At 33.1% G+C, this 25,130-nt stretch overlaps 1 protein-coding gene across 18 annotated transcripts in view; it reads left to right on the top strand.

Moving 5' to 3' along the window:
• PICALM (phosphatidylinositol binding clathrin assembly protein) overlaps positions 1 to 25,130 on the top strand; it is an 89,399-nt gene that overhangs the window by 46,618 nt on the left and 17,651 nt on the right. For 5 of the 18 annotated variants that reach the window (XM_037523090.1, XM_037523084.2, XM_037523089.2 and 2 more), the window contains exons 7-17: positions 455 to 561; positions 2,594 to 2,635; positions 4,811 to 4,896; positions 6,903 to 7,026; positions 7,291 to 7,427; positions 9,839 to 9,942; positions 14,787 to 14,936; positions 22,147 to 22,254; positions 24,415 to 24,546; positions 24,639 to 24,669; positions 24,839 to 24,938. In XM_037523090.1, coding sequence (XP_037378987.1) covers positions 455 to 561; positions 2,594 to 2,635; positions 4,811 to 4,896; positions 6,903 to 7,026; positions 7,291 to 7,427; positions 9,839 to 9,942; positions 14,787 to 14,936; positions 22,147 to 22,254; positions 24,415 to 24,546; positions 24,639 to 24,669; positions 24,839 to 24,938 — 1,121 coding nt within the window. The remainder of the gene's footprint in view (positions 1 to 454; positions 562 to 2,593; positions 2,636 to 4,810; positions 4,897 to 6,902; positions 7,027 to 7,290; positions 7,428 to 9,838; positions 9,943 to 14,786; positions 14,937 to 22,146; positions 22,255 to 24,414; positions 24,547 to 24,638; positions 24,670 to 24,838; positions 24,939 to 25,130) is intronic. The other 13 variants (XM_037523097.2, XM_037523100.2, XM_037523095.2 and 10 more) reach the window with 5 other exon arrangements.

Genomic DNA, 25,130 nt, shown 5'->3' with positions numbered 1-25,130 from the left:
GATTAGTATCAAGTTGGCTTCTTACTGCTTTTTATATATTAACATTAAGTAAGCTTTTCAAGTGACATTTGGATAAGATAAAGGTGCCTTTTTTATTACTATATCAAGAAAAATTGAATATAGAAATTACTGCTTTTTAAAATGTATTAGAAGGTACGATATGTGTTGTACCTTTGTATTGCAAAGATGCAATATGTATTGATACGCAATTATATATTTAGGTAATTGTGAGGGAAGAAATATATACTATGAGTAAGATCAACTGGCTTTTCTATTTTTAATATAATAGCACCTCTAATTTGCTTTATATATCTAAGCTAATTTGACACTGATTTTTTTCTCTAAGATGAGTGTTCTTTGAGATAAATATATGATCTCTCTGGAATTATTAATCATTTTCCTTGGGTGTTATATTTTAATGTGAATAAAAGTGTTTTACATCTACTTTTGATAGAAAAATATTTTGATATGAAAAAGAACCAGTGCAAAGAAGGTCTTGACATCTATAAGAAGTTCCTGACTAGGATGACAAGAATCTCAGAGTTTCTCAAAGTTGCAGAGGTAAACTATCTTTAAGTGATTAGGTTTCTTAACTTGCTTTTTAGGCTTTAGGTGTGGATTTTAATGAAATCAGTGATTATCCCAGTGAAAGAAATGTCTTAAATATAGTAAGACATAAATTCAATCATATCCTTACATTGAATTCTATCTTGTGCATTGAATATGATATAGTATTGAATAAAATATCTCCGGGATATTTAATTCAATATTAAATATTGAAAGTTTATCTATTTTTAAATTATTTCTCTATAAAAGTAAGTAGGTACACACATTGGTGGCAGTGTTTTTTTTATATTTGAATTAGGCATATTTTAGAAAATTCATTTTGTTAAATATGAATGTGAATATTCAGTATGAGTGAAAGTCTCATTTTTCCAGTTAGTCTTGCAACTGAGCCATGGTTTAAAATGTTTTTCTTCCCCCATAGAAGTCAATTTAATGTATTTTTGCTTATCTTTGGTTATGTAAGCCATGAAATATAAGTTATAGGGTAATGTAAATTTACAAATGTGTTCAAAAAATGATTTTCTAAATTTGGTCACAGAGGAATTTGTAATGCTTGTAGGTATTATCTTGCACAAAGGGCATTCTAAGAGTGTTTTTGTTTTGTTTTCCCTTTGTCTACTCTCTACCCATCTTACTAGGATAATTTGAAGTTGTCTTGCTTATGATGTATCAATTACATCAAAGTAGTAATCTGAAACTAGCAAGTTGGTGATTTTAAACTCTATTACCACTATGATATTCTGTAAACGATGGAGAAGGATAGAATAGAATGATGACTTCAAAGAAAATAGCATCGTGTTATTAATCAACTGTTGTATGAAGTTTACTGATAGTAAATTTACTTTGGATTTAAAGTGTCTTTCAAGAAGTCAATGGTTTTCTCCATTTCTTTAGCATCAGTCACATACTACAAACAAAAGAAGGTAGTATTTATTCTGTGATACCAGTAAATCCTTTAAATTAACTTACAATTTGTTGACTTTTACCTTTGCATTTACTAGCTGTAATTACTGATTTAAGTTTTAAACCCTATTTACTTCCATATGTTCTGGTCTTACTCCAAGAAGGAATAGATCATCTGCTCATATGTTCTGAGAAATTGGATCCCTGCTCTAAAATAATATTTTATGAGATTGTCTTGCAATTTCATTATGAAACTTTAGTTCTTGGAGTAAAGGTGCAAGTAAACTTTTCAAATGTGTTTGAATAGGACAAATGTATCAGTTATTAACAGTTAAGATCTTAGTATGAATAAGCTTGTCAAGTTTTCTACTGATACTGGCCCTTAAGTTGTGAAAAAGAAGAGTGATTAGAAAGTGAAGTATAGCCATTGGGAGGGAAAACAGTTTTTTAATTGGGATGGTAGAATAAGTAGCAACAGTTTTGATCTTTTTTTTTTTTTTTTTTTTTTTTTTTTTTTTGCTGGAAATTGACTCTCCCCTGAACAATATTGATGAAAATGTATTAGTATTACTTTGTGGAGACAGTTATATCCTAGTTAGACATCACTTGACTGGTGTATAACCTACTTCAAGAAACATAGGTTTTAAAAAATATTATCTGTGGTGATTGCCCAGGAAAGTTTATTTTATGGAGAAAGACATTCATTTTCATGAGGTGTGTTCCTTAACCGTTTTTTATGCCCAGGGGAACTTGTTCATGGTCATTCTTTCTCATTCTTATAATAGTAATTTTATCATTTGACACGGAAGTGATGGAGTCTTCAGATTGTGATGATAGCTTATATAAGTTCTCAAAAGTTGTGGCGAATTGGTAATTTAATAGTCCTGTTGAATTTCCAACTCCACCCTTCCTCTCACAATTTTTAGAGCCATCAAAGAACATTTAATCCCTTGAAAATGTTTTGAACAATATCTTTGGAGATTAAATATTCCTTTGACTTTAAACTTTAGAGAAGTTTCTCTAAAATATTGTTCATTGTACCAGTCATAAATATTTTCTAAATTTTATTTATAAAGCATCTTTAATTTTATCTATTAAATGCAATGTTCCTTCTTCTTAACAGCAAGTTGGAATTGATAGAGGTGACATACCAGATCTTTCACAGGTAAGTATATTGTTATACTATCAGTTCACTGCTATGTATTTCTAGGTGAGGAGGTCACAAGGTAAATGATACACAGTTTCTGCTGTTAAGGGAATCAGCGTAATTTTTCTTGACAAATTTGAACATTTTTGGCATATTGCTGATAGTTGTTTTAACATTAAGACCACATAAACTGATCTATCTACTCATTATATTTGTGAAGCTAGGTACTACTAGACCAGTTTCATACCTTTAATATCTCTCTTTCCCATCATCTTTTGTCTAAAATAGGAAAAAAATTTTAAAGATTTATTTATTTTTATTTATGCATGCACTGGGTACAGTCAGAGGTGTGGGAGGGTGAGAGAATTCACCAGAGCCAGAGCGGGGAGCAGAGCAGGCAGAAGGACCGAAGTACACTGCTGAGGAGAGGACCGAAGTACACTGACCGAAGTACACTGCTGAGGGGCGGCAGGAGAGGTCTGCGCGCCATGTGGGGCCCTCCTCCAGTGTCCGGGGAGCAGCCGGGGATTGAACCCGGCACTGCAGAGGCTGCGGGCAGCTTCGCAACCCAGCGCTCAACCGTTGCGCCACCGGGGAGGCCCGAAAAAAATTTTAGAAGTGAACTTACAGAAGATATTTTACAAATTTTTCACTTATAATATTGGTACATAGAATTATTTATGCAGGATTAATTTTTCCTACTTTAAACCTTTTACTTTGACTCTTTGGGTCAGGTAGGAGCCAAAGAGCTTATACCTTTAAATCAGTATAAGCCTCAAACCATGATACTAAATTAAGAGAGCAGATTTTTTTTTTTAATCTAAGTTTAAGTCCTGCCTGTACCACTAACTAGTCCTGCAATTTGGAGAAGTATGGAGAAGTAACTCTCTATAATTTAGTTTGATCATTTCTAAAATGGAGATAGAGACATCTTACAGTAGCCGTGGTGGGGGAGGAGGGGTGTTTAAATATTTTGATACCTAAAAAGCACTCAGAACATTACACTCTCAATCAATGTTAGCTATTTATTATTGTTTTTTATCATCAAAAAAATTCTAGGAAAGAAACTTTATACCAATAGTTTTTCCTAGCTTTTCCTGTGCTTGTGTGTGTGTGTGTGTGTGTGTGTGTGGTTTTTGTTTTTTTTTTTTTAATTATGTCCCCTTCTAGTCATTGTCTTCCCTTCTGCACATAAATCACTGTTTTAATGTCTGATAACATAAATGGAATCTTGCAGGTATTTATCTTTGTTTCTGGCTTTTTTTACTCCTCATAGTGTTTTGCAATCTTTCCACATTGTTGGTGATTTTTTATTGCTAAGTAGTTTTCCATGGTGTGAATTTACCAGTTTTCTTTATCCATTTTCAGAATGATGTACTTTTGGATTGTTCTCAATTTTTTACTATTGTTAAGAAAGCTACTTAGAACATTATTGAACACTACTTTGCATGGGGAGAAAAGTTTTTGTCTTTTGAACTTCTTGACAATTAGGATTGGAATTGGGTAATGGTATATATAGTTAACTTTATGAAAAACATTCTGATCCTATTTCAAGGTAGACATGCTCCCATCAGCATTGTATGAGAATTCAGGTGTTCCATCAGATGTTAGTACTTAACTTTAGTCATTCTAGTGGTAAGAAGTTGTATCTTACTATGACTTAAATTTTTGCTTCTTTGGTGCCAGTCTTAATTTTCACTTAACAGTAACTATTCAAAAACAATGTTTGCATATTTTCTGTTGCTCAACAAGTATTTATTAAGTATTGATACATACTGAACAATAACTGTCAACTTTTAGGGTAGGATTTATTTAAAATTCAAAATAAGTTAAACATAAAATATTTTTAGGATCCTTTTAATGTTTCTTATTTTACATAGTCTCAGTGTTTATATTTTTGATAGTTTATTTTTATAACATTTTCTTGAAGTAACATCACATTATAACATGTAAGTTTCAGGTGTGTTTCGTTGAGAACATGTAAATATACTATGTTAATTTCACATTTCTCAATATCCCTTACTAAGTGATACTTACGTAATAAAAATCATACTGCCATTCTTAACACCATTGTTAATTAGTTCATAAGGAATATACCTATTTATTTTTGCTACTCTCTCATGTTACATGATAATGGATTTGTTTTGACTAATGGCCTGATTATCCTGAAAGACTTAATATTTACAATTTCAGGCCCCTAGCAGTCTTCTTGATGCTTTGGAACAGCATTTGGCTTCCTTGGAAGGGAAGAAAATCAAAGATTCTACAGCTGCAAGCAGGTAAAATATTTGTTGGGCAAAGAGCATGAGCTATGTTTCTGAGAGGATAAATAAATCTGGCTCAAATTTCCAAGTTATTTCACTTCTCTTTATCTTGACTTAATCACTTACAAAATGGGTTTAGTAACGATAGCAGTGTCATAATAGAACTGCTGTCAAGTATTAAAATGTGTTAATACGTGTGAATTTTTGGAATAGTTCCTCATCCTCAGTAAATGGAATTGTGTTCACAGTGTCAATATTTTTGTGGTATTGATTCATAAGGAATTTTGTCATTACAAGTACAAACTTGATAAAATTCATAATAGCTCTCTAAAGTGTGTAGTAGTAATTCTGGCACTCAAGCTTAGGATCAAATTTCATTAATTTTCTCTAATGCCAGTTCATGGAGGTGATTATTGGACATATTAGATTTTGATAAGTCTCATAGACTTTGAGGTGATTTCTATGACAAAGATCAGTTAGTCCTGCAAATTGAAAATAACACTTATCTTCTGTCAACCTTGTAACGTGATTTTAAGTAGTAACTTTAGCAATTTTTATATTTTCTTATGAAGATTTCCTTTTCACAGTAAGAAATATATGTGTGAACCTTCCTGCATTTTAGAATTTTTAATTGTTGTTTTAGAACTTATTTAGCAATAAAATTTAATTTGTAAAGGAAATACTTTTTAATTTCAATTTCATTCTTTGAATTTTCTAGTAGGTTTTTAAAAGTATAAGTAAAAATTATAATGCTCATTATCATTTGAGGAAGTCGTAAAAAATATAGCCAGGTAGGGCCTCCCCTGGTGGCTCAGGCAGTTGAGCACAGCGCTGTGAAGCTGTCCACAGCTTCTGCAGTACTGGTTCGATCCCGGCTGGCTGGCGAGGGTTCCACATGGCGCGGCAGACCTCTCCTGTCTCACCCGCTGCTCCCCTCAGCAGTGTATTTCATCAGTCTGCCTGTTCTGTTCCCCACTCCGTCTCTGGTGAATCCTCTCACTGTCCCGCACATCTGGCCTGTACCCTGGTTCTTGTATAAATAAATAAATCTTAAAAAAAAAAAAAAGAAATATATATAGAGAGAGAGCGCGTGCGCCAAGTAATTCAGACATATCAGTTTACCTCAAATACTTTTAGTATAAAATTTCTTGCATGTCTTACATTTTACACAATCTATTTTCTGAGTTACAGTGACTCATTTATAAACTTGAATTTACAGAAAATTTAAAAAGTTTTTGTCACGTGATTAGAGCAGAAATTAATGACATTTAGTGTATGATAAAAGGAAAATGAGTAAAAGTCACTGAGGAGTAGTTTTCTAGCTTAATATTATTTACCACTTGTGCTTATTTTGTCTAGAATGAACATTGGGTATTTAACATTGGGGTTTATAGTATGGATAAGGTTTTTATATTAATGGGAAGGAAGTGACTTGCTGTGAATCTGCCAGTGAAAGGTGATGCATTGTCATATATGTTTGGAAAGGGAATTCTAGTTTGTCAAAAGGTGGCAGAAGAAAGGAAGTGTCAGATGGGCCTGGTGACAGGAATGGACTTGATCTTGCTTTGAAGGAACCTGTGGTTCTCTGAGAATAACATCTTTGGGGGTTACTACAGGGGAAATAGACCTAGAAACAAAATTACCTCTACTCACGATTTAGTGTTTGGTAGTGCTGCCAGAACCCAGCCTGTAAATTAGTAGATTCATTTCATGTGAGAAGCATTGGTTCTGTACCTTGGGACTTGGAAGAGGCAGTGCCTGTCCCTCCCCTTTATTGTGAACCTTTTCAAAGTCTTGACACTTTTTCACAAACAAGGTATTGTGAGTGTAAATCCGCTAATTGCATAAATCCTCTAGGTCACTGAGTGAAGTATTTCATCTGAAGTACTAGGTTTGAGTCTATAAGTTAGACTCATAATTATAGTGCCTATCCATGATAATGTTGACAGACCATTTCATAACTGAGTTGTAATATAAAATGTTTCTTAAAAAGCCAAATTATGTCTGTCGAATTATTCTAGGGCTACAACACTCTCCAATGCAGTTTCTTCCCTGGCAAGCACCGGCCTGTCACTAACCAAAGTGGATGAAAGGGAAAAGCAGGCAGCATTAGAGGAAGAACAGGCTCGTTTAAAAGCTTTAAAGGTAGGTGTGTGCATTCCCTTTTCTTGGCAAAACAAGTACAGGTGTTCATCAAGTAAACGAACCCCTATTTAGACTAACTGTATTTAGTGTATAGTTATTCGTGTGAGTTGAATCTCAGTAGTCCTAATGTTTAGCCTACTTTTGAATACTGATAAGACAGAGAATACCTTTCTACTCCCAAAACAAAATTGGAAAATACGTTTTTCAGAGGCCATACACACTCTGGGTTTCTGGATATCTCGTGGTCATTCCCTTTCTCCACAGGAGCAGCGTCTAAAAGAACTTGCAAAGAAACCTCATACCTCTTTAACAACTGCAGCCTCTCCTGTATCCACCTCAGCAGGAGGTATAATGACTGCACCAGCTATTGATATATTTTCTACACCTAGTTCTTCTAACAGGTAGGTGAAAAGGGTAAAGATCACCTTTGAATACGTAATACGTAGGTTTAAAAATGATGTATTTCAGATTTAGGTTACTACACTTGATCTAGCCAAAAGGCCAAGAAGTGATAGATTTAGGTTAATTTATAATTTGTTAATCATAAATGTACGTAAGTAAGTGTTGGTAGTGGTATAATAACTAAATATAAAATGATAAGTTTATATTTTGCATATCTAGGAAACGGAAGATGATTAAATTACAAATTCATACTAATTGAAATGTTTGAGCAAATGATTCATCATATAAAAATTAATTATAATAAAACATTTTTGAAGTATCTTATGGTTCAAATCCCTTTTAGCTTGTGTGTGTGTGTACATAGTATGTATTAAAAAATATTCTTTCATTGGGTATTAAGTGTTTTTAAAATGTCTGTTCCTTGATGTTAGCTCAGTAATCTGCAAAACAGTAAATTTAAATTGCCAGATTTCTGTGGTATTGAAGCCTACTAGACATCTGTAACTCCAGTAATCTGGTTGGCTAATTTAAACTTCTTAACAATGGAAATTTAATGTTACCAGGCAAATTAGAATAATGGACTTTTTGTAATCCTATCTTTTATTTATGGCTTTTCAAAGTAGAAGTTTGAGAGTCAGATCTGATTGACTCTTCACTCTGTTATTTTCTTAATTTGTTTTTTTTTGAACCTCAGTTTCCAAATGAGATAAGAGAAGATATGCTATAGGTTAGTGGTTCTGAATCCTTAGAAAGTATTAGAATCACCTGGAGGATTTATTAAACCACAGATTTCTGAACATTACTCTAGTTTCTGAATCAGTATTTATGGGTAAGGTCCAATAACTTTCTCTAACAGGCTCTTCCTGGCTGACTTATTTAATTAGCACAGTGCTTAGCACATGGTAAATACTCCATAGAGAATGATGATTTCTTTGATTTTGTTGTAGTTACTGTTTATTTTACCTCATTTTTCAAAGATACTCCCTCCCATATGACTCCTGTCAAAGCTCAGTGTAACTTAACTCAGTTGCTGCCTGTTCTTTCAAGTCTTAATGAACAGATTTTTGTTGCATTTAGTTTTATGGACTTTTTGGAGCTTTATTGTTTTTGCTTTGTTTTTTTGTATCTTGTCTTCTTCAACCCCAGTAAAAGAACATGAACCTGTTAAGTTTCAAATTCTTCACTAGGTGATGTTGGAAAGAAGTCTGTCTTACGGAAGTTAGATTAAGAGGAAAGAAAAAGAAAAATACCAGATGGTCTCACTCATAGCAGGAATCTAGAAAAACTAAATAAGGGACCAGGAAAAAGAATAACTATAAGAAAGAAAAAATCAAAATCAACAAACAGCTATAAACCAGAGACACACTATGGGGAGGGGGGGGAGCAGGGAAAGGAGGGTTGGGGACAAAATAAAGGGGGTGCAAATGTATGGGGAATACAAAAATTTTAAAAAAATTAAAAAATAAATAAAAAAGGTAAGCTTAGGAAATTAGTCAAACTTAAAAAAAAATAAAGGGAAAGAATAGTGAATGTTTGAGCATAAAATTGATTATATGATTTGTTTGACCTTTTCACTTATACATATTAGTAGTAATAAAAGGCAAATATTATATTCTTTTATAGAATGCTTACTGTATATTTTTGTTCCCCCCAGCACTAAATTCATTTGCATCTTTATTTATAAAACTTTTTTAACATCTAAACGATGTGTCTTTGAAACTTGTTTTTGACTAAATGAAAGTTAAAGATTATGCTTTATTTACATAAATGCTTCAATTTGTGGTAACTCTGGGATCTTTTTGTAAGTTTTTATTCTTTATCCTATAAAAAGTAGGGTGTAAGAAATATGTCCTATAAGTAATGTTACATAACTGGAGTTATATAATATGTGGTTTATTATAAATTTATATCTCTATTTTTAATTTTGTCCCAATATTTGTTGGTTTGTTTCAGATAATAAGCAATAAATGTGAGGTTAATAGGTGTTGGCAGGGTTATTGATAACTGCAATGTAATTGATGTTCTTTGTAGATTAAAAGTAAGAAGACAGATTTCCTTAAAAAAAATTAAACCTACCAGGATGTTTTGTGTTTCGCAGTCATGTTTAGGATATTCCCATAAGGATTTCAGTATTTTCCCGGGGAAATCCTTTCTGAGGGGCTATTATTTGAATCCTTTGTAAACTGAAGATAGGTACTTGAACATTTATCCAGACCTCAGATAATACACTGTTGTGTGAGAGGTATGCAGTTGTTACCTTGCTGAAATTGTTCTTCCTTTGAGGTTTACATTTTTGGCACTTTTTCTCACTGGTGTTCATAATGTTTTTATGTACTGAAGCAGAGGAGGGGAGTGGCTAGTAGCAAAATTTGCCTACTAAATAAACTACCTTTTCAAAATACTTTTCTAGCACATCAAAGCTACCAAGTGATTTGCTTGATTTGCAACAGCCAAGTTTTCACCCATCTGTACATCCTATGTCAAGTGTTTCTCAGGTAGCAAGTACATGGGGAGGTAAGCATTAATGAATTCTACTTTTGATGTTGTATTGGCATCTCGCGCCTCTTCCTGTGTTGTTTTACTTATTTGTGTAGTTTTGGTCACATTTATACATAAGAACTTTTAAAAAATGGCGGCAAAAGTAATTTTTTCCCTTGATATTTTTGTTTGTTTATAAACTTAATTTTGGAATTTGTATTTGAGGTTTAATGAAGATAAAGAATCAAATGTATGTTTATGTGTGAAATTATACTTTCAGTGTTGAATTACCATTTTGTAATTAGAAAATACATGAGTTATTTTACTTTGGTTTAGGAAAAAGAGTTTATTTGTTGGTGGGGGGAACTCATATGACAAATTTCTAATAAGACTCAAATGGTTTTATTAGACAATGAACTATTCTGCTTGTAACAACAAACTTTATACTACTTATATTTAAAGTGTTGATTTAATTCAGACCTACAATATTTTAGTATTCAGAAAATTTTCTGTTAATACCAACGGGAATGTTTGCTACATTAAGTAGTACTTTTATTATGAACATGACCTGGCATTTGGAAGGAATGAGCCTACTCCATTTCAGCTTTCGAGCAATTTCATTTAGTCATTTAATATACTTTCAATTCATTTCCTTTGGTTGATTTCGGTGCCTCTGTTTATATATAAGCATGATCTTATAAGCACTGAAATTGTTTGGAATGGAAAGGAGATACTCTATATATTTGTATTGGCACACATGTAAAATCTGAATTGATCAGCTTACCTCCCATAGCAGAATAATTTATTGTTCTAGTGAGTTTTTATGTAGTACATGAATTAGATTTTTTTCATCTTTATTTTAATGATTTAGCAACTATTACTTTTTTATACTTAATTTCTTAAGGCTCTATTTTGTGCACTGAAGTGCAATCTCTATGAAGTCAGGGGTTATGCAGTATTTTGTTCAGTGCTCTGTCTTTGATGCCTGGAATACTTCTTGAAATACAATGCTTTATAATGTTTGCAAATGTGTTTTGTAAATGTTTGTGAAAGAGTAGAAATTTTAATTTTTTTGGACAGATTATTTCTGGTTCAAGAGAGGACAGAGGAGGAATAGTGAAATATGGAAACTAGAATTTTAGTCTAATTTTGTGAGTTATAACTTGATTTTAAAAACCAGTTGATTTTCAAGGCTAGTATAAATTTAGCTAAATCTTAAAATCTGGTAGCAAATTCTAATAATAAAAGCTAGTTTAAAGTCAGTAATTTTTCAAATTAATATTTTATTAATTTTTTGAATGAACTAAGGTTAAGAAAGGAGTTTCTTCAGATCCTAATGATAGAAATCCTGATTTAAAATTTTTTTAATTTGACAAAACTTCAGTGCTTGTTTTCTCCTGATTGTGAATTGTCTTAGAAAAGGTTAGTAGAATTAAGATGAATATTAAACAGTTTTAGCTTGCTTCTCTTTTTAAGAGAAAATTAAGACTGAAAGTTGTTTTTCTAAATAGATAAAATTTTTTAGAAGGCTTAATGGGAATTAATGTAACGTTTCAAAGAAACTGAACTGTGAAATTGTTTGAGTACCTTGTTTAATTCTGCTAGTGACAAGTTAAAGTTTATGCTTGGAATTGTTGAGCTTATATATGAAAGCAGATAGACTACTACTATGAGAATAATTTTAAATACTTTAGCATTTAAGAATTGTCCTATGTCCTGTTAAGAGAAAGTATTCTATGCCAGTCTAAATGTGAATACAATATGTAGCAATACATTTAATCAAATTTTATTTTTCCATTTTAGGTTATTTTGCTTTATGTATTATTTCCATCGAAATTTCCCTCATTTTAACATTATTGCTGTTATTGATGCTGTTAAAAGCATTAAAAGTACAAATCAAGTATAGTGGAAGCAGAGACAATAGCAATTTTTGTTTTTTCTGAAAGCTTCTTAGTCTATAAATGGAAAGGACAATGATCTTTACCATAAATCTCTTAATTTAAGAAGAATTAAGTCTTATTTTGACTTTTCATATGAAGATATTGGGTATTCGAGTTAGGCGATAATTTCAGAGTTTTGACTTCTTCAGCACTGACAGCTGAGGAGTGTTTTAAACCAAGAATTTTCAACACTTCCTAATTCAATGACTCATATCCATGTCATTCAGATTAAGATTTTTTACTTTATTTTTAAGGTTAGACTAAGATAAATCAATAAAACTTATGTAGCAGAAGCTTTGATTATAAGTCAATTCTTAAAGATTTTTTTAAATTAACCATTTACCTGAATATTGGAAATATATAACATTTTTATCATACAGCTTTTATAGCATGTGACAAAACAGGTGTATTTTTTGTTATTCTAATACCTTGTTTTCTGGTCTCTTGCTTTCATCTTCTAAAAATGTTACTTCATTTAGTTGTTATATAAGACAGACTTAGATAAGAAATGAAGTGTCAGTAAGCAGCACACGAATAATGAATATTCCCAGTCATAGATAGACCTACAGACTGGATATAAGCCTTGCATGTTCATGGGAAAGACGTTCAAGATTCCATCTGAAAATGAACGTGAATGAGAAATGGAACGCAAGTACTCCTGTTCCTCTCATTGCATTTTTAATGAGTCTTTGATTTTTCAAGAAATAATCTGGAGTCTATAAACAAGCACCTGGTATTGAATGCTAATATCTGAGAAAATTTTTAAATGTTTTCATTATTTTGAAAATTTTGACTTACAACAGATGCAGTAATATACAGTCTTACTCAGCTTAGTAGTACACTGTTGTATATTTTAAGCAAGATTTCAAAATTTAATTCAGGCAAAAAGTTACCCATTTTGAGTTTAATTTGCAGTTTTCTTAGCTAACATGAAACATACAACACTTTATGAAAACAATTTTCATTGTGTAAATACAAGTTCAAGTACTTAGGATCTTTAAGCTATAATATGGTGGTAATGCTGATGTTTAATCCTTATTTTAATGCTTTGGATTCTATTTCTGTGACTCAAGTATAACAAATTTTCAAATGAATAATGATAAAAATAATGTAAAAGACTGTTTTATTATCTGTAATAGTGTCCACTAGTAGATTAACATCATCTTGATTATCCTGTAGTGTTTTGGTTTTTTTTCCCAAATAGATTAAGAGCTGGTTTTAGTTACTGTCCAACCTCAATACCATTGCATGTGTATACATTCCTGCACATTCTTCCTAGGCTGTCTCATATAATAGGAAATAATTGATACTCAGTTTTTAGATGGAGCCAGTGACAACAGAGCAGTAGATGGCTGGGTGGCCTTTTCTGAGCATGTCTTTTCTTACAAGCCAGTTGATCTGTTACAGAAACGTGTGTCCATTTTTTAATACAGCGTCCCTCATGGTTGCATTTGAATGGAAAACTACATTTTGTGTTCCTTGTCCGTGAAAGTATAATGTATTTTGAAAACTCCATGCCTCTATCAAGAAATAAAACTTTAAACTGAACGACTGACACTAAACTTACTGCAATTTCTTTCTTATGCAAGGAGTTATGGCAGGAGTTATTTTATACTTTCATTTTAGTCCAAGAAACCTTCTTGGACTTTTAATATCTGCTTTTTTACTTCTGAATTATTTTTTCTGATTCCTTTTCCCCATTATTTCATTCATTGAGGAGTGGAGAAGTAGGAAAGATGATTGAGTTTGGATTGCACATCAGTGAATTTTGGTATAGTTGTAGGGCTTTATTTTTCAGTGTGAATTGTTGCTGTATAATTTCCTAGAAAGTATTCTTACACAAAATTAAAGTTTTCAAAAAGATTTATTACATTTAAGCCAGTGACCTCAGTATTTTCCACCTTAAAACAGAGTGGGGTTTATGGATTACCTTGAGTTTATTGACTTTAATGGTAGTGTGCTTATGTTATGGTAAATGAGCTGGTCCTTAGGCCATGGCTGCCTTCTTTAAGTTCTATCATATATTCTTAGAGTAAAATACAGTGCTTAATATTGAGAGATTACCACAGTATTCTTCAGTAAGGGTCACAAACTAGACAAGAACAGGCTTCTAGTTGGAAGCACAGGAGTATCTTCTCATTTTTAATTATGTTATAGGAGAAAAAATTGTGACACTTGGTACTGCTCCTTTATTATTTTTCTTTCATTTAAGTTAGGGTGAATGACTTTCAGTCACTAGAATGTGGTATATAGATATAATAAATTTCTGACTCTAAAATGACTTTGGGTATAGGATTTGATCATAGTATGTATCTGGTACCATTTAGTAAATTATTTATTTAAAGTCTAAATGATTTGGCTTTAAAGCTCTTAGCTCAGTCTTCCAATCTGTTCCCAGTCCACTAAATGACCTATCTTTCTTCTTTGTTCTTATTTTTCTTAATATCCTTTCCCTATCCTGTGTGTAAGTTACCCGCACAAGTTAGAGACAGCTTTTTACCCCAATCCTCTTTGATTTTTGAAAATTTACATATACTATACACGTACATCAATTGTATCTATAAATTGAATAAATACAGTTATGCCACGAAAGCCAGTATCCTCCCACCTATTGTGGAGAGTATGGTTCAGGGTTATTAACTCTTACAGGAACATTTTGGCTATTCTCTTTTTCAACTGCCTGACCATTGGCTTCTTGGTATTGGAGAGTAGTTCTATGCTTAGTATACTGCATTTGTTAATGGACACAAAAGTTTTTTTTTCATTTTCATTTCAAAATATGTTAAGTGCAACTCTTCCATCTTGGTGGTTAGGTATTTTTGCATTAAAGCTTAATAATAATAAAGCTACTACTTTTCACTTTGCATCTTTTGACTAATTACTATACTAATTAATTTACTTCCTTTCTTCATTTTGCTGTAATGCACTTGGACTGCACAGATCCTTTCTCTGCTACTGTAGATGCTGTTGATGATGCCATTCCAAGCTTAAATCCTTTCCTCACAAAAAGTAGTGGTGATGTTCACCTTCCCATTTCTTCAGATGTATCCACTTTTACTACTAGGACACCTACTCATGAAATGTTTGTTGGTAAAGTACCATTTAACCTTTCTTTCCAATTAATGTTTATACTGCCTAAGTATTTTTTGTATATCCATTATTTTTAAAGCACTGCACTGATTACTTTGGATTTGAACATCAAATTTTAAAATAGACTAAATAGAAAAAACATAGTAAAGGTTTTTAAATTGATGTTAGTATTCCTAATTATATTTAACTCAAGTTTTTAGGAAAGAATATTTCCTTTGAAATAAGATTTTTTTGTAGTGTTTTGTTTCTCTATCATGTTACAGCACAATAATATTCAAGCTGTTTAAAATCACATACACGCCCTGTTTGTTTGGACAGTTGATCGAAGAGTAGCATCTCTTCAACCTATGTGTTTATATGTGGTTATATTTTTCTCTCTGTGCTTGGGAGAAAGGGTGGTTATCACTCTAAATAGGTAACTTAATGTTTTTTTCCCTTTTATACTGTGAATAGTATAACTTTAAATTATCTACAATCCATATATATTGTTCCATTCTTAGCTATCTTATTTCATTGTTAGCTTGGAGATAAAGAGTAGGACATGAAAAACATCTGGATTGAATAACCTTTAATTTTAATATTAAAAATACATTACAAAAACAAAATTTGACATCAGATTTACACAAGAATAAGTTTTTAAGTATATACTAAGCTGAAATATTTTTGATTCCTGCTAGAAATATGTCTCCTCCCCCCACACCCCCACCAAAAAAAGGGCATGACTTAACTGCTTTTATTCAAAGCAAGGTGATGCAGATTAAATCTTTGATTAAAGCAACACAATTTTGGTTAATCAAAAACTCATTTATGTACGATATATAGATCACTTGACATATTTTCTTAAGAGATATCTGAGAGGGAGGAAGGATGGTGACTAGAAAACAGTAGTAGAAGATTGAGAAAGTTCAAAGGCGGGTGCTCTAGTTATATGTAACTACTTTAGCAGCTCCATAGAGTAATAATTGATTGCAGTAATCCCTTCATGACATTGTAATACATTAAAAAGTATATAAAATGTGATTGAAATTAAAGTTCATATTTTGTTACTTTTTAGAGTATTTGTCAAATGGACAAATACTTATTTGCTAGGTAATGAAGGGTCATTGGAGGTATCCTTGGAGTATTGTGGTTTTAGGTTTTTTAATAAATTTATGCTTTTTATATTTACTGACTTCAAACCTAGTATGTGCTTAGCAAATATGGCTTCTTGTTTCTTTTTAAACCAGTTGCAGTTGCCTTAATTTGGGAATGTGAAAATGATGTCTTTGGGACTGTGTGTTATTTCCATCTTGCAGGTCACAGCAGTGCATGGTCTTTAGGTTGTTACATCTGTCTTGACTGAAGAGGGACAGAACAGAGCAGTAACATACCTTTAAAAGTGGAAGCTATTTCACATACAAAAAAAGCACAGTAGAAATATTTAAAAGCCATTGTGAGGGGGTTACTTACTTTTTGGCTTTTTAAAGGAACATGTGCATTACAAGGAATACACTAGAAATGTCATTTTCATAAGTTTAGATCTGGGGCAAGGAGAAGACCAGGAAAAAAAGCAAATTAGTAAAGTTCACGGCCATACAAGAAGTAAATAGGTCCATTTGGACATTGAACTCATAGAAATGTTGATTTAGAGTTTGCAAAGACCACCAGATAATGTTTGGTCCAGCTTTCTACTTTTATTGGTGTAAGAATATTATTTCCGTTTTATGAATGAATCACCTGATTCCTGGAAAAGTTAAATGCATCATGTTTGAGATTAGAACCCAAAGTTTGGGTTCCCTTACGAAAATCCAGATTTTCGTTTTAAACCATTATATCCTCTTTCTGAGGGCAGTATTAACAAAATAAAATATGAAGTATGCTTTTATCAACTTTGGCATTGGTCTAGAACAAGGATCAGCAGACTTTTTCTTAAAGGGTCACATTGTTTAGGCTTGTGAGTCACATGATCTCTGTTGCATCTACTCAACTTGGACATTATAGAGTGAAGACAGCTGTAGACAATACATAAACATATGAGCATGGCTGTATTTCAGTAAAATTTTATTTACAATAATATGCAGCTGTTTGTTGATCCCTAGCCTAGAAGAGACTTTTAAATAAGAGGTTTTTCAAATCAAGTTAAAAGTTCCTAAGAAGTAGGGTTGTGTAATAAAAATTCCAACAGTATCTGACTCAGTAGAAAAAGCATGAAAGAACCATCCAAGTTATGTCATTCCTAGAGCTACATTATCTGATTAGTCACAAACCTTCTGTCATTTAAACTATTAATTAAAATTAAATGTCAATAAAATAAAAATTTTACTCCCTTATTGTATTAACCACATTTCCACTGCTCAGTGGCACATATGACTAGCAACTGACATATTCGAAAAGGTGGATTTCTATAACATTTGTGATTAGAAAGTTCTGTTGGACAGTCTTGCTGTAGAACAGTAGTCAGCAAACTTTTCATGGAGAGTGCCAGATAAGTATTTTAGGCTTTATAGGATACCTAAAATCATTATCATTCTTCTTTCTTTCATTTTTTAAAAATGTTTAAAATGTAAAAGTCATTTTTGACTTATGACTATGTAAAAATAAACCACAGATTGTAGTTTGCCAACCCCTCTTCTGAAAGATAAGAATGACCCAGAAAAATCAGATAGCTGTGTAACTTTTTAACCCTTGCAGAGGAGGACATTTACCGGATAACAGTACTCAGAGTACTAAGTACCTTGTCCTCATTAAAGCTGTAAGAACACTGAATTGGGCCTCCCTGGTGGTGCAAGGGGTTAAGTCTCAGCACTGTGAAGCAATCATCTGCAGCACAAGTTCAATCACTTGCTAAGGAGCTAACCCACATGGTGCAGCAGACCTCCCCTGTCATGCCCACTGCTCCCCTCCCCTCAACAGTGTATTTCAGTCAATCTGCTTGTTCTGCTCCCCACTCTGTCTCTGGTGAATCCTCTCACCTTCCCCCCACCACCCACACCTCCTCCCCCTCACCTTTGGCCTACACCCCAGCTCTTATATGCATAAATTAATAAAATCTTTACCAAAAAAAAAAAAAAGCCCCACTGAATTGTAAGTCAAGGCAAGTGGGTTTGTAGTCCCGGTAACCTAGCTATGCCATGTGAGTGTCTGTGACCTTGTCTGGGCCTTCTTCCTCATCTGTAAAGGAAGACAGGTTAGTATTGGCTTCATATTTCTTATCTAAAGAGATACAGTGTTAGTTACATTTTAAAATTTTGTAAACATATATAATATATATATTTAAATACTCATAATGGAGTATTACTCATAATGGAGTATTAATCATACTCATAAAGGAGGCATAATTGCTTTTATTTTTTTTAGTAAGTTGTAATTTGAAGAATGCCGAGTTCTTGGACTCCCCTGTTTTTGTTTGTTTTTAATTACCCCATTTCATTCTTAACTGTTCTTCCTCATCTTTCTTTTTCTTTGTTTCTCTCCTTTCCCCTCTGCTCGTATGCCTTGTCAGATTCTTTTTGTGGCATTCAAGCTTATCCTAGTACTACCTTTTTGTGCCATGAGCCTTCCACTGTAGCTGGTTTATTTGGAGATAGGTAAAGGTATCTCTAAAATTTTATCAATTTATTTATCCCAGAGGGATTTCTTTTGTTGTCATTTTCCTCATAAGGGGCTTTCAAAAATTTGGGAAGAAAAAATAATTAGCTTTTGAAGAACAAATTTGCCAAATTTTGTTTGCCTTTTTTAATAAACACATAGTTATTTGCAAATGGATGCCTGGCACCTTTCTACATCAGTCTATACTCAAAACTAAAAATTTCAGAAGACTTTATAAGATTTTAATATTACCAGTTTATAGAATTTAAAGATCTTTGTGTAGATGTTAGTGGTGAACAGTGGAAAATTTTGACTTGAGCAGTGTGGCACAGGTGTGGCATTTCTTCTGGAAAGAAGCCTACATTTCTAGCACCTTGGAAAGTACGTGGGAAGTTGTTTGCAGGGAGGCAGAGGCAATTTGATCCTCATTTATATCTTTCCAAGTATATTCTAAGCCAGAATCCAGAAGATTTGTGTTGATTACCTTACTTAAGTTGACACTATAAGTAGGCTTGATGATACAACTTAAAATTGAGATTCTTGACTGCCAGTAAGAATTAGACATAGTTAAAAATACTTAAAAATGGAATTTATGAGAGCATTTGATGGAAAGGATATGTTTGGAATCCAGTGAAGTTGGGTTTAAATTCCAGTTCTTCCTTGACTGTGTGACTTTTAAACACATATTTGACCTTTATAAGCCTATGAAGCTTGGTGTAATAATAATCTTGCAGGGTTGCATGGAGTTTACACATATGACTAACATCTAGTACTGTTCTTGGCACATAAAATCATTAAAAATTGTGCAGATCATTTCATACTTGAAGTGCACTTCTTACCTAAATTATAAGTTAATCGCCAGACACAATCTTGAACACTGGTTATTTTTGCATTGCTTCTCAATTTTATTATTTTGGCCTGGGATTTTCTTTAGTCTGTTCAATCTGTAAAATGAGGATAATAATAACTATTCCATAGGATTATTGTGAGCTGTAAATAATAATGTTTATAAAGCCCTTGTAGCATTGATATTAAATTATAGCAATAACTTTCATCAAAAATACGAGGCCTGGGTCTCCCCCGTGGCGCGGTGGTTGAGCACTGGGTTGCGAAGCTGCCCACAGCCTCTGCAGCACTGGTTTGATCCCTGGCCACCGGAGAGGGTCCCACAAGGCGCGCAGACCTCTCCTGCCTTCCATTGCTCCCCTCAGCAGTGTACTTAGACGCTCTGCCTGTTCTCTTCTCCACTCTGGCTCTGGTGAATTCTCTCACCCTCCCGTGCTTCTGACTGTACCCAGTGCTTATACGTATAAATAAATAAATAAATCTTTAAAAAAATTTTTTTTCTTAAAAAAAAAAAAAATGAGGCCTAATTCAATAGGGAACGACTCAAAAATCTTATCAACAACCCAGCTAATTTTCTTAAAATTGTTTGGAATTACTATTAGTTCCCAAAGCTTGCTCATCTTGGATTTGCTCTTCAGAACAGTGGCTTGTAAATGAACTGGTGCTGGTGAGCAATGAAAGTTTTCACTGGGTCTTGGTGAAAGGAAAAAGTAGGCAGGATAATGTAGTGATTATTTCTAAAATTAATCTTAATTTGAAGAGCCTGTTCCCAAAAATTCCCTCTTGAAAATGTGATAGTAGTTTTGAGGTACTAGCCCTGGATTACTTTATATCCTTTCTAACCTTTTATACTCTAAAGGTAGTAATTGTGCTTCACAGACTTAGGACCCTAGGGTCCTGGAGATGACTATGGAAAGTAATAAAATTATTTTTGTATGACTATAAGAATAGGATTATCTCTGATAGCAACCAAATTCTAGAAGGCTGGGGTAAAACAGCAATTTTCTATACTGTCCTATTGGTAAATTATTGTTCCATGCATTTGCTAAAGTTTAGTGAAATTATAGCCAAGATACTATTTCCAGAATGATTTGAAGAACAATATGTATTCTTATACTGTTACGATGGCATGGACACATAATTAAGCTTATAAATTTCCCTCTTTTTTGAGTAAATATATTGGGTTTTTTTGGTAAGGACTTATAAAAAGAACCAGTAAGCCCATGGTATAATTTTTAAGCTGTTTGGTACACTTTAAAATGCTGTTGAATTGCTTAGTCTGTTGAAATCTAGGAACCTATTGATGAATGGTGTTATTTGTATACTAAATTATTTTCTATTTGATAGTGACTGTGTTCTCAAAATATGAGCAGTAAGTCTTTGAGTTAGAAGTATTTGAAGGGTTTAAGTAATTTTGGAGTGAGATCAAACTTGTACATTCTTAAAAATTTGTGCCCTATAAAATATTTATGCTGTGATATGTTTCTTTTACACTGATATGTAACAGTTTGTACAAGCTATTGTTGATAATAAATTGTTGCTTCTGTCTTCTCTATCTTTGAGGACCTTGTTGGACTGCTCACCAAATCTTGTCTTTTTATAGATCAGTCTTGTACAGATTGTACATTATATCCTAGTGGTATGTAGTAAAATTCAAAAGTGCTGAAGGACAAGATGTCTTTTAGCAGAAAGTTGAGAGAGGAAGAGAGAGCCTATGTTTAGGACTCAAAGGTTTAAACTCTTAATGATAAGTTTTTAATCTTACAATAATCAGATTTTTTTTTAAAGCAATCTGACTTTATAGGATTTAGAGATGGAAGAGAATTTAGGCTTTCCTCCTTTGTGATCCTTGCTAGACTGTTCTCTACTTGAATATATACTCAATGATCGAAATTTCCCTGTCAAGTGACAGCCCTGATCTTTTTAGATAAATTAATTCTTTTCAGTCCCTAGAAATTCAGAACCTGATCTCACAAATACATAACTTTACACAGTTGAAAATTTCACATTTTGTTACCTCAGCATAGGCTGGTTTCAGAAGACTTGGAGACTATGGACTTAAGATCATTAGTGTCATTATAACAGTGAAAGAGTGAAGTTTCCTATTTGTGTTCTGATATTTCAATGTAGAGTCAGTTAAATTAGCATGTTTAATTGTGTGCGTATCAGACCTACTGTTGGAAGTAGTAAGCTGAAGATAGAAGACGACGATTGGGAGTTGGAAATAGTTCGTTTCTTCTTTGAAACTGTTAAAGTACCGACACAGTGTGGGGCAGAGGGCACATGGATTAGTGGGCTTTAATTTTCAGAATCTGTCACTTCTTAAATGAACTGAAGCCATATAACTTTTGATTAACCATTGAAAGAGGGAGAAGTTTGGAATATAGGGAAAGACTCCTGGGGCTACTGAGTGAATTCTTATTTTAGACAATTTCATGACCAAATGATACTTTACAATGTATGTATTTTTTGCTTCATACAAAATCCAGAATTTTAGATGTGTTTATTAGTTTTTAAAAGATCACCAGTATGAAAAATTAAGGTAAAAAATAAGAAAGGATTTTATTTCTTCAATTTGACTCCAGTTGATTTTCTTTTCAGTGGAATGATTTTGTTATGAAAAATGTAATTACCACAAAATGATGTGGTAGTGTAGAAAATTTTTTGCTTTAAGGGTTGGCTTTGTTTTTTGTTAAGGGATTTATTGCTTTTTCCATTCTATTGTCTTCAATATTAAAGAACTATAAATGTGGAATTATTAAAGAATTAAGCTTTTTTCCATTTTGGTTTTTCTTAGGATTCACTCCTTCTCCAGTTGCACAGTCACATCCGTCAGCTGGCCTTAATGTTGACTTTGAATCTGTGTTTGGAAATAAATCTACCAATGTTATTGTAGATTCTGGGGGTAAGGAAAAAAAATGTTTCATTAACATTACTGTAATGTTCTAATTTAGATTTTGTGTAAGGACAGATAATGTTCTTTTTAACATGTGTAAGTAGACTAAATTGGTTTTACCAAAGAAGTTTTTTCCTCCCTCAATGACTAGATGAGAACTTCAAGGGACTATTGACCATCACCACTTACTGTCAGTTTTGACTTTAGGATGGTCATTTCTCTCAGGTGTATAGGAGAATACAAAAGGTATTTTGCTCAGATTAGACTGCTAAGTTGTTGCTTGTGATTGTGTATAGAGTGTTGTGCCTTTAAGGCATTTACAATTTTTACTTTTGCTGAAATTTGTACCTTTACTGAAATGAAATATGCTCTTTGAAAGCTAAAGAAATAAAACCTGTGGTATTTTTACTATTGAGTTATAGCCCATGTCTAAAGGGCTATTAAATATCAGAAGTGTGAGTGTAGGGGCTTATTTGAATTTTAAGGTAAAAAATACTTAGTACTTTAAGTTACAGTATACTTACGTGTCCACAAGGAACTTTTGGTTGAGGTTACATTGGTTTATCTCTTTGCACTTTAGAGGTATAGGAGCTCCGCCTGCAGGTGCTGTTATTGCCCCCTGCCCCCAGTCCATCCCCACAGAGCATTGTGCTCCCTCACTACTTTTGCACCCCTTCCCTTGCCCCCCCCCCAAGCCTCAGTTCTAGAGTCAGCTTTCTAAGTTTTGTGGTTAATTTCATTTTATCTAACCCCTTGTTTTGTTCCTGTATTCCATATATGTGATACCATCAGTATTTTTCTTATTCCTTCTGACTTATTTCACTTAGAAAAATCTCCAGTTCCTTCCATGTTGTTGCAAATGGCAAGAGTTTATATTTTTTGATAGTTGAATATTGTATTATACCACATCTTACTGATTTTGTGTACTTGGGTTGTTTCCATAGCTTGACTATTGGAAATAGTGCTATAATGAACACAGGAGTGCATGTTTCCCTTTGAAGTAGTGTTTTTGTATTGTTTGGGTAGATATATGGGAGTAGAATTGCTGGGTCCATATAGTAGATTCATTTTTAATATTTTGTGAAACCTCTGTACCATTTTCCATAGGGACTGGATTCAACCCAGTATACATTACCACCAACAGTGTAAAAGGGTTCCTTTTCCTCCACATCCTCACCGGCACTTAAATTTCCTTCACAGTTTCTTTCTCTGTGCAGAACTTTTTAGTTTGATGTAGTCCCAATTCTTGATACTCTGTTTTGTTTCCCTTGCTATTCGAGATGCATCCACAAAGACATCCTCTGAAGCCTGTGTTGTGGAATATTTATAATTATTTATAATTGATGCATTTTATTCTTTCATTTGAGTTTGCCTTGCTGGCAAAAGATACAGGAATAGAGACCAATTGTGCATATTTTTATTAGCCATTCTTTTTAGTAACTTCTTTTTCAAATAATCTAGTATTACTACATCATGCTATTGAGTCTTTTAGTGAGTTGGTTTGCTTCAGTTTCTGTTATCTTCTACCCTTTGGTAGAGAACCTTAGGGGATTTTACTTTATTTTCATTTCCAAGCACTGTCCTAATTTACTTAAGGTTTTTGTGCAATTGGAGTATAGTTTATCAACTTCAAGGGTATAATTTAGGTTAGCTGTTTTTACACAGAAGCGATAATCTAATTGTTCTTTTTCACTTGATTCTAATAAACTGTTTACATACCTCACATTCTTCTCTTGGAAGAATTTAAAATAGTAAACTTTATAATATAAAATATTTCTTAATAAGAACTTTTTAAAGTTGTAGAGATACATTTTTCAGCTATGTTGTTTCAGGTCTGAGTGGGTCTTCAGAAAATTTAACAATTTTGGAATTAGAATAGTTTACTTGAATGCCTTTCTTTTTATCCCCTTTAACCTTTCATTATTTTGTAATTTTGTCTGAAATAAGACAGATAATTTCTCCCAAAGCAAATATACTGCCCTCTCAGTCAACTCACTTTGCAAAGGTGACTTTTTCCTTTTTCCACTTAAGTTTATGTATTAGTGCCCATTCTGTGGGGCATACTTTTCCAATAAGCAAAAACAAAAGCAGCAGCAGAGACCTTCTTTAGAAAGCTACAGCTCTGTAAAAGTTCTTACAAATCCTATTTCATCTGTTTGTAACTTTAAGGCTTTGATGAACTAGGTGGACTTCTCAAACCAACAGTGGCCTCTCAGAACCAGAGTCTTCCTGTTGCCAAACTCCCACCTAACAAGTTGGTATCTGATGACTTGGATTCGTCCTTGGCCAACCTTGTGGGCAGTAAGTAGTCTTTGAATTTAATCTTCTTTGAAATAAGTTGTTTCATAAAAATGAGTCTGGTTTTCAAATGCTTTCTTTTGCTCTCGTCCTAGATCTTGGCATTGGAAATGGAACCACTAAGAAGTAAGTGTTTTGTTTTCAATTTCCTGAGGTGCCATTTAAGAGATTGACTTGGCTTCTTTTGAAAATATGTGCAGAGATGTCAAATTTGCATCTTAGTTCTTCTCAGTGTAAATATACAGTAAATGTCATAATTAAAGACTTTAATGTGCTCACTTATGTTTATTCAAAGTGACGTAAATTGGAGCCAGCCAGGTGAAAAGAAGCTCACTGGAGGGTCTAACTGGCAGCCAAAGGTGGCACCCACAACGGCCTGGAATGCTGCGACAGTGGTGAGTTGGAAAATATGTAACGTGGGATGATTGTTACAGAGTTTTAAAAATATAAGTAATTTGTATTTCTTTTAAAGGAGGCTGGTTAACTGTTTGCCAGGAACATTTTAGTAGTTAACATACATGTAAAGGTTATTTTGTGCCAGGGATAATCCTAACAAATGATACATAGTTTTATTTATGTAAACCTGA

The sequence above is a fragment of the Talpa occidentalis genome, unplaced genomic scaffold, assembly GCF_014898055.3.
Source record: "Talpa occidentalis isolate TD23 unplaced genomic scaffold, MPIMG_talOcc4v2.1 talOcc4.3, whole genome shotgun sequence".
Classification (NCBI taxonomy): Eukaryota; Metazoa; Chordata; class Mammalia; order Eulipotyphla; family Talpidae; genus Talpa; species Talpa occidentalis.
Note: the sequence above shows the minus strand (reverse complement) of the source record. Positions and strands in the feature narration are given on the sequence as shown.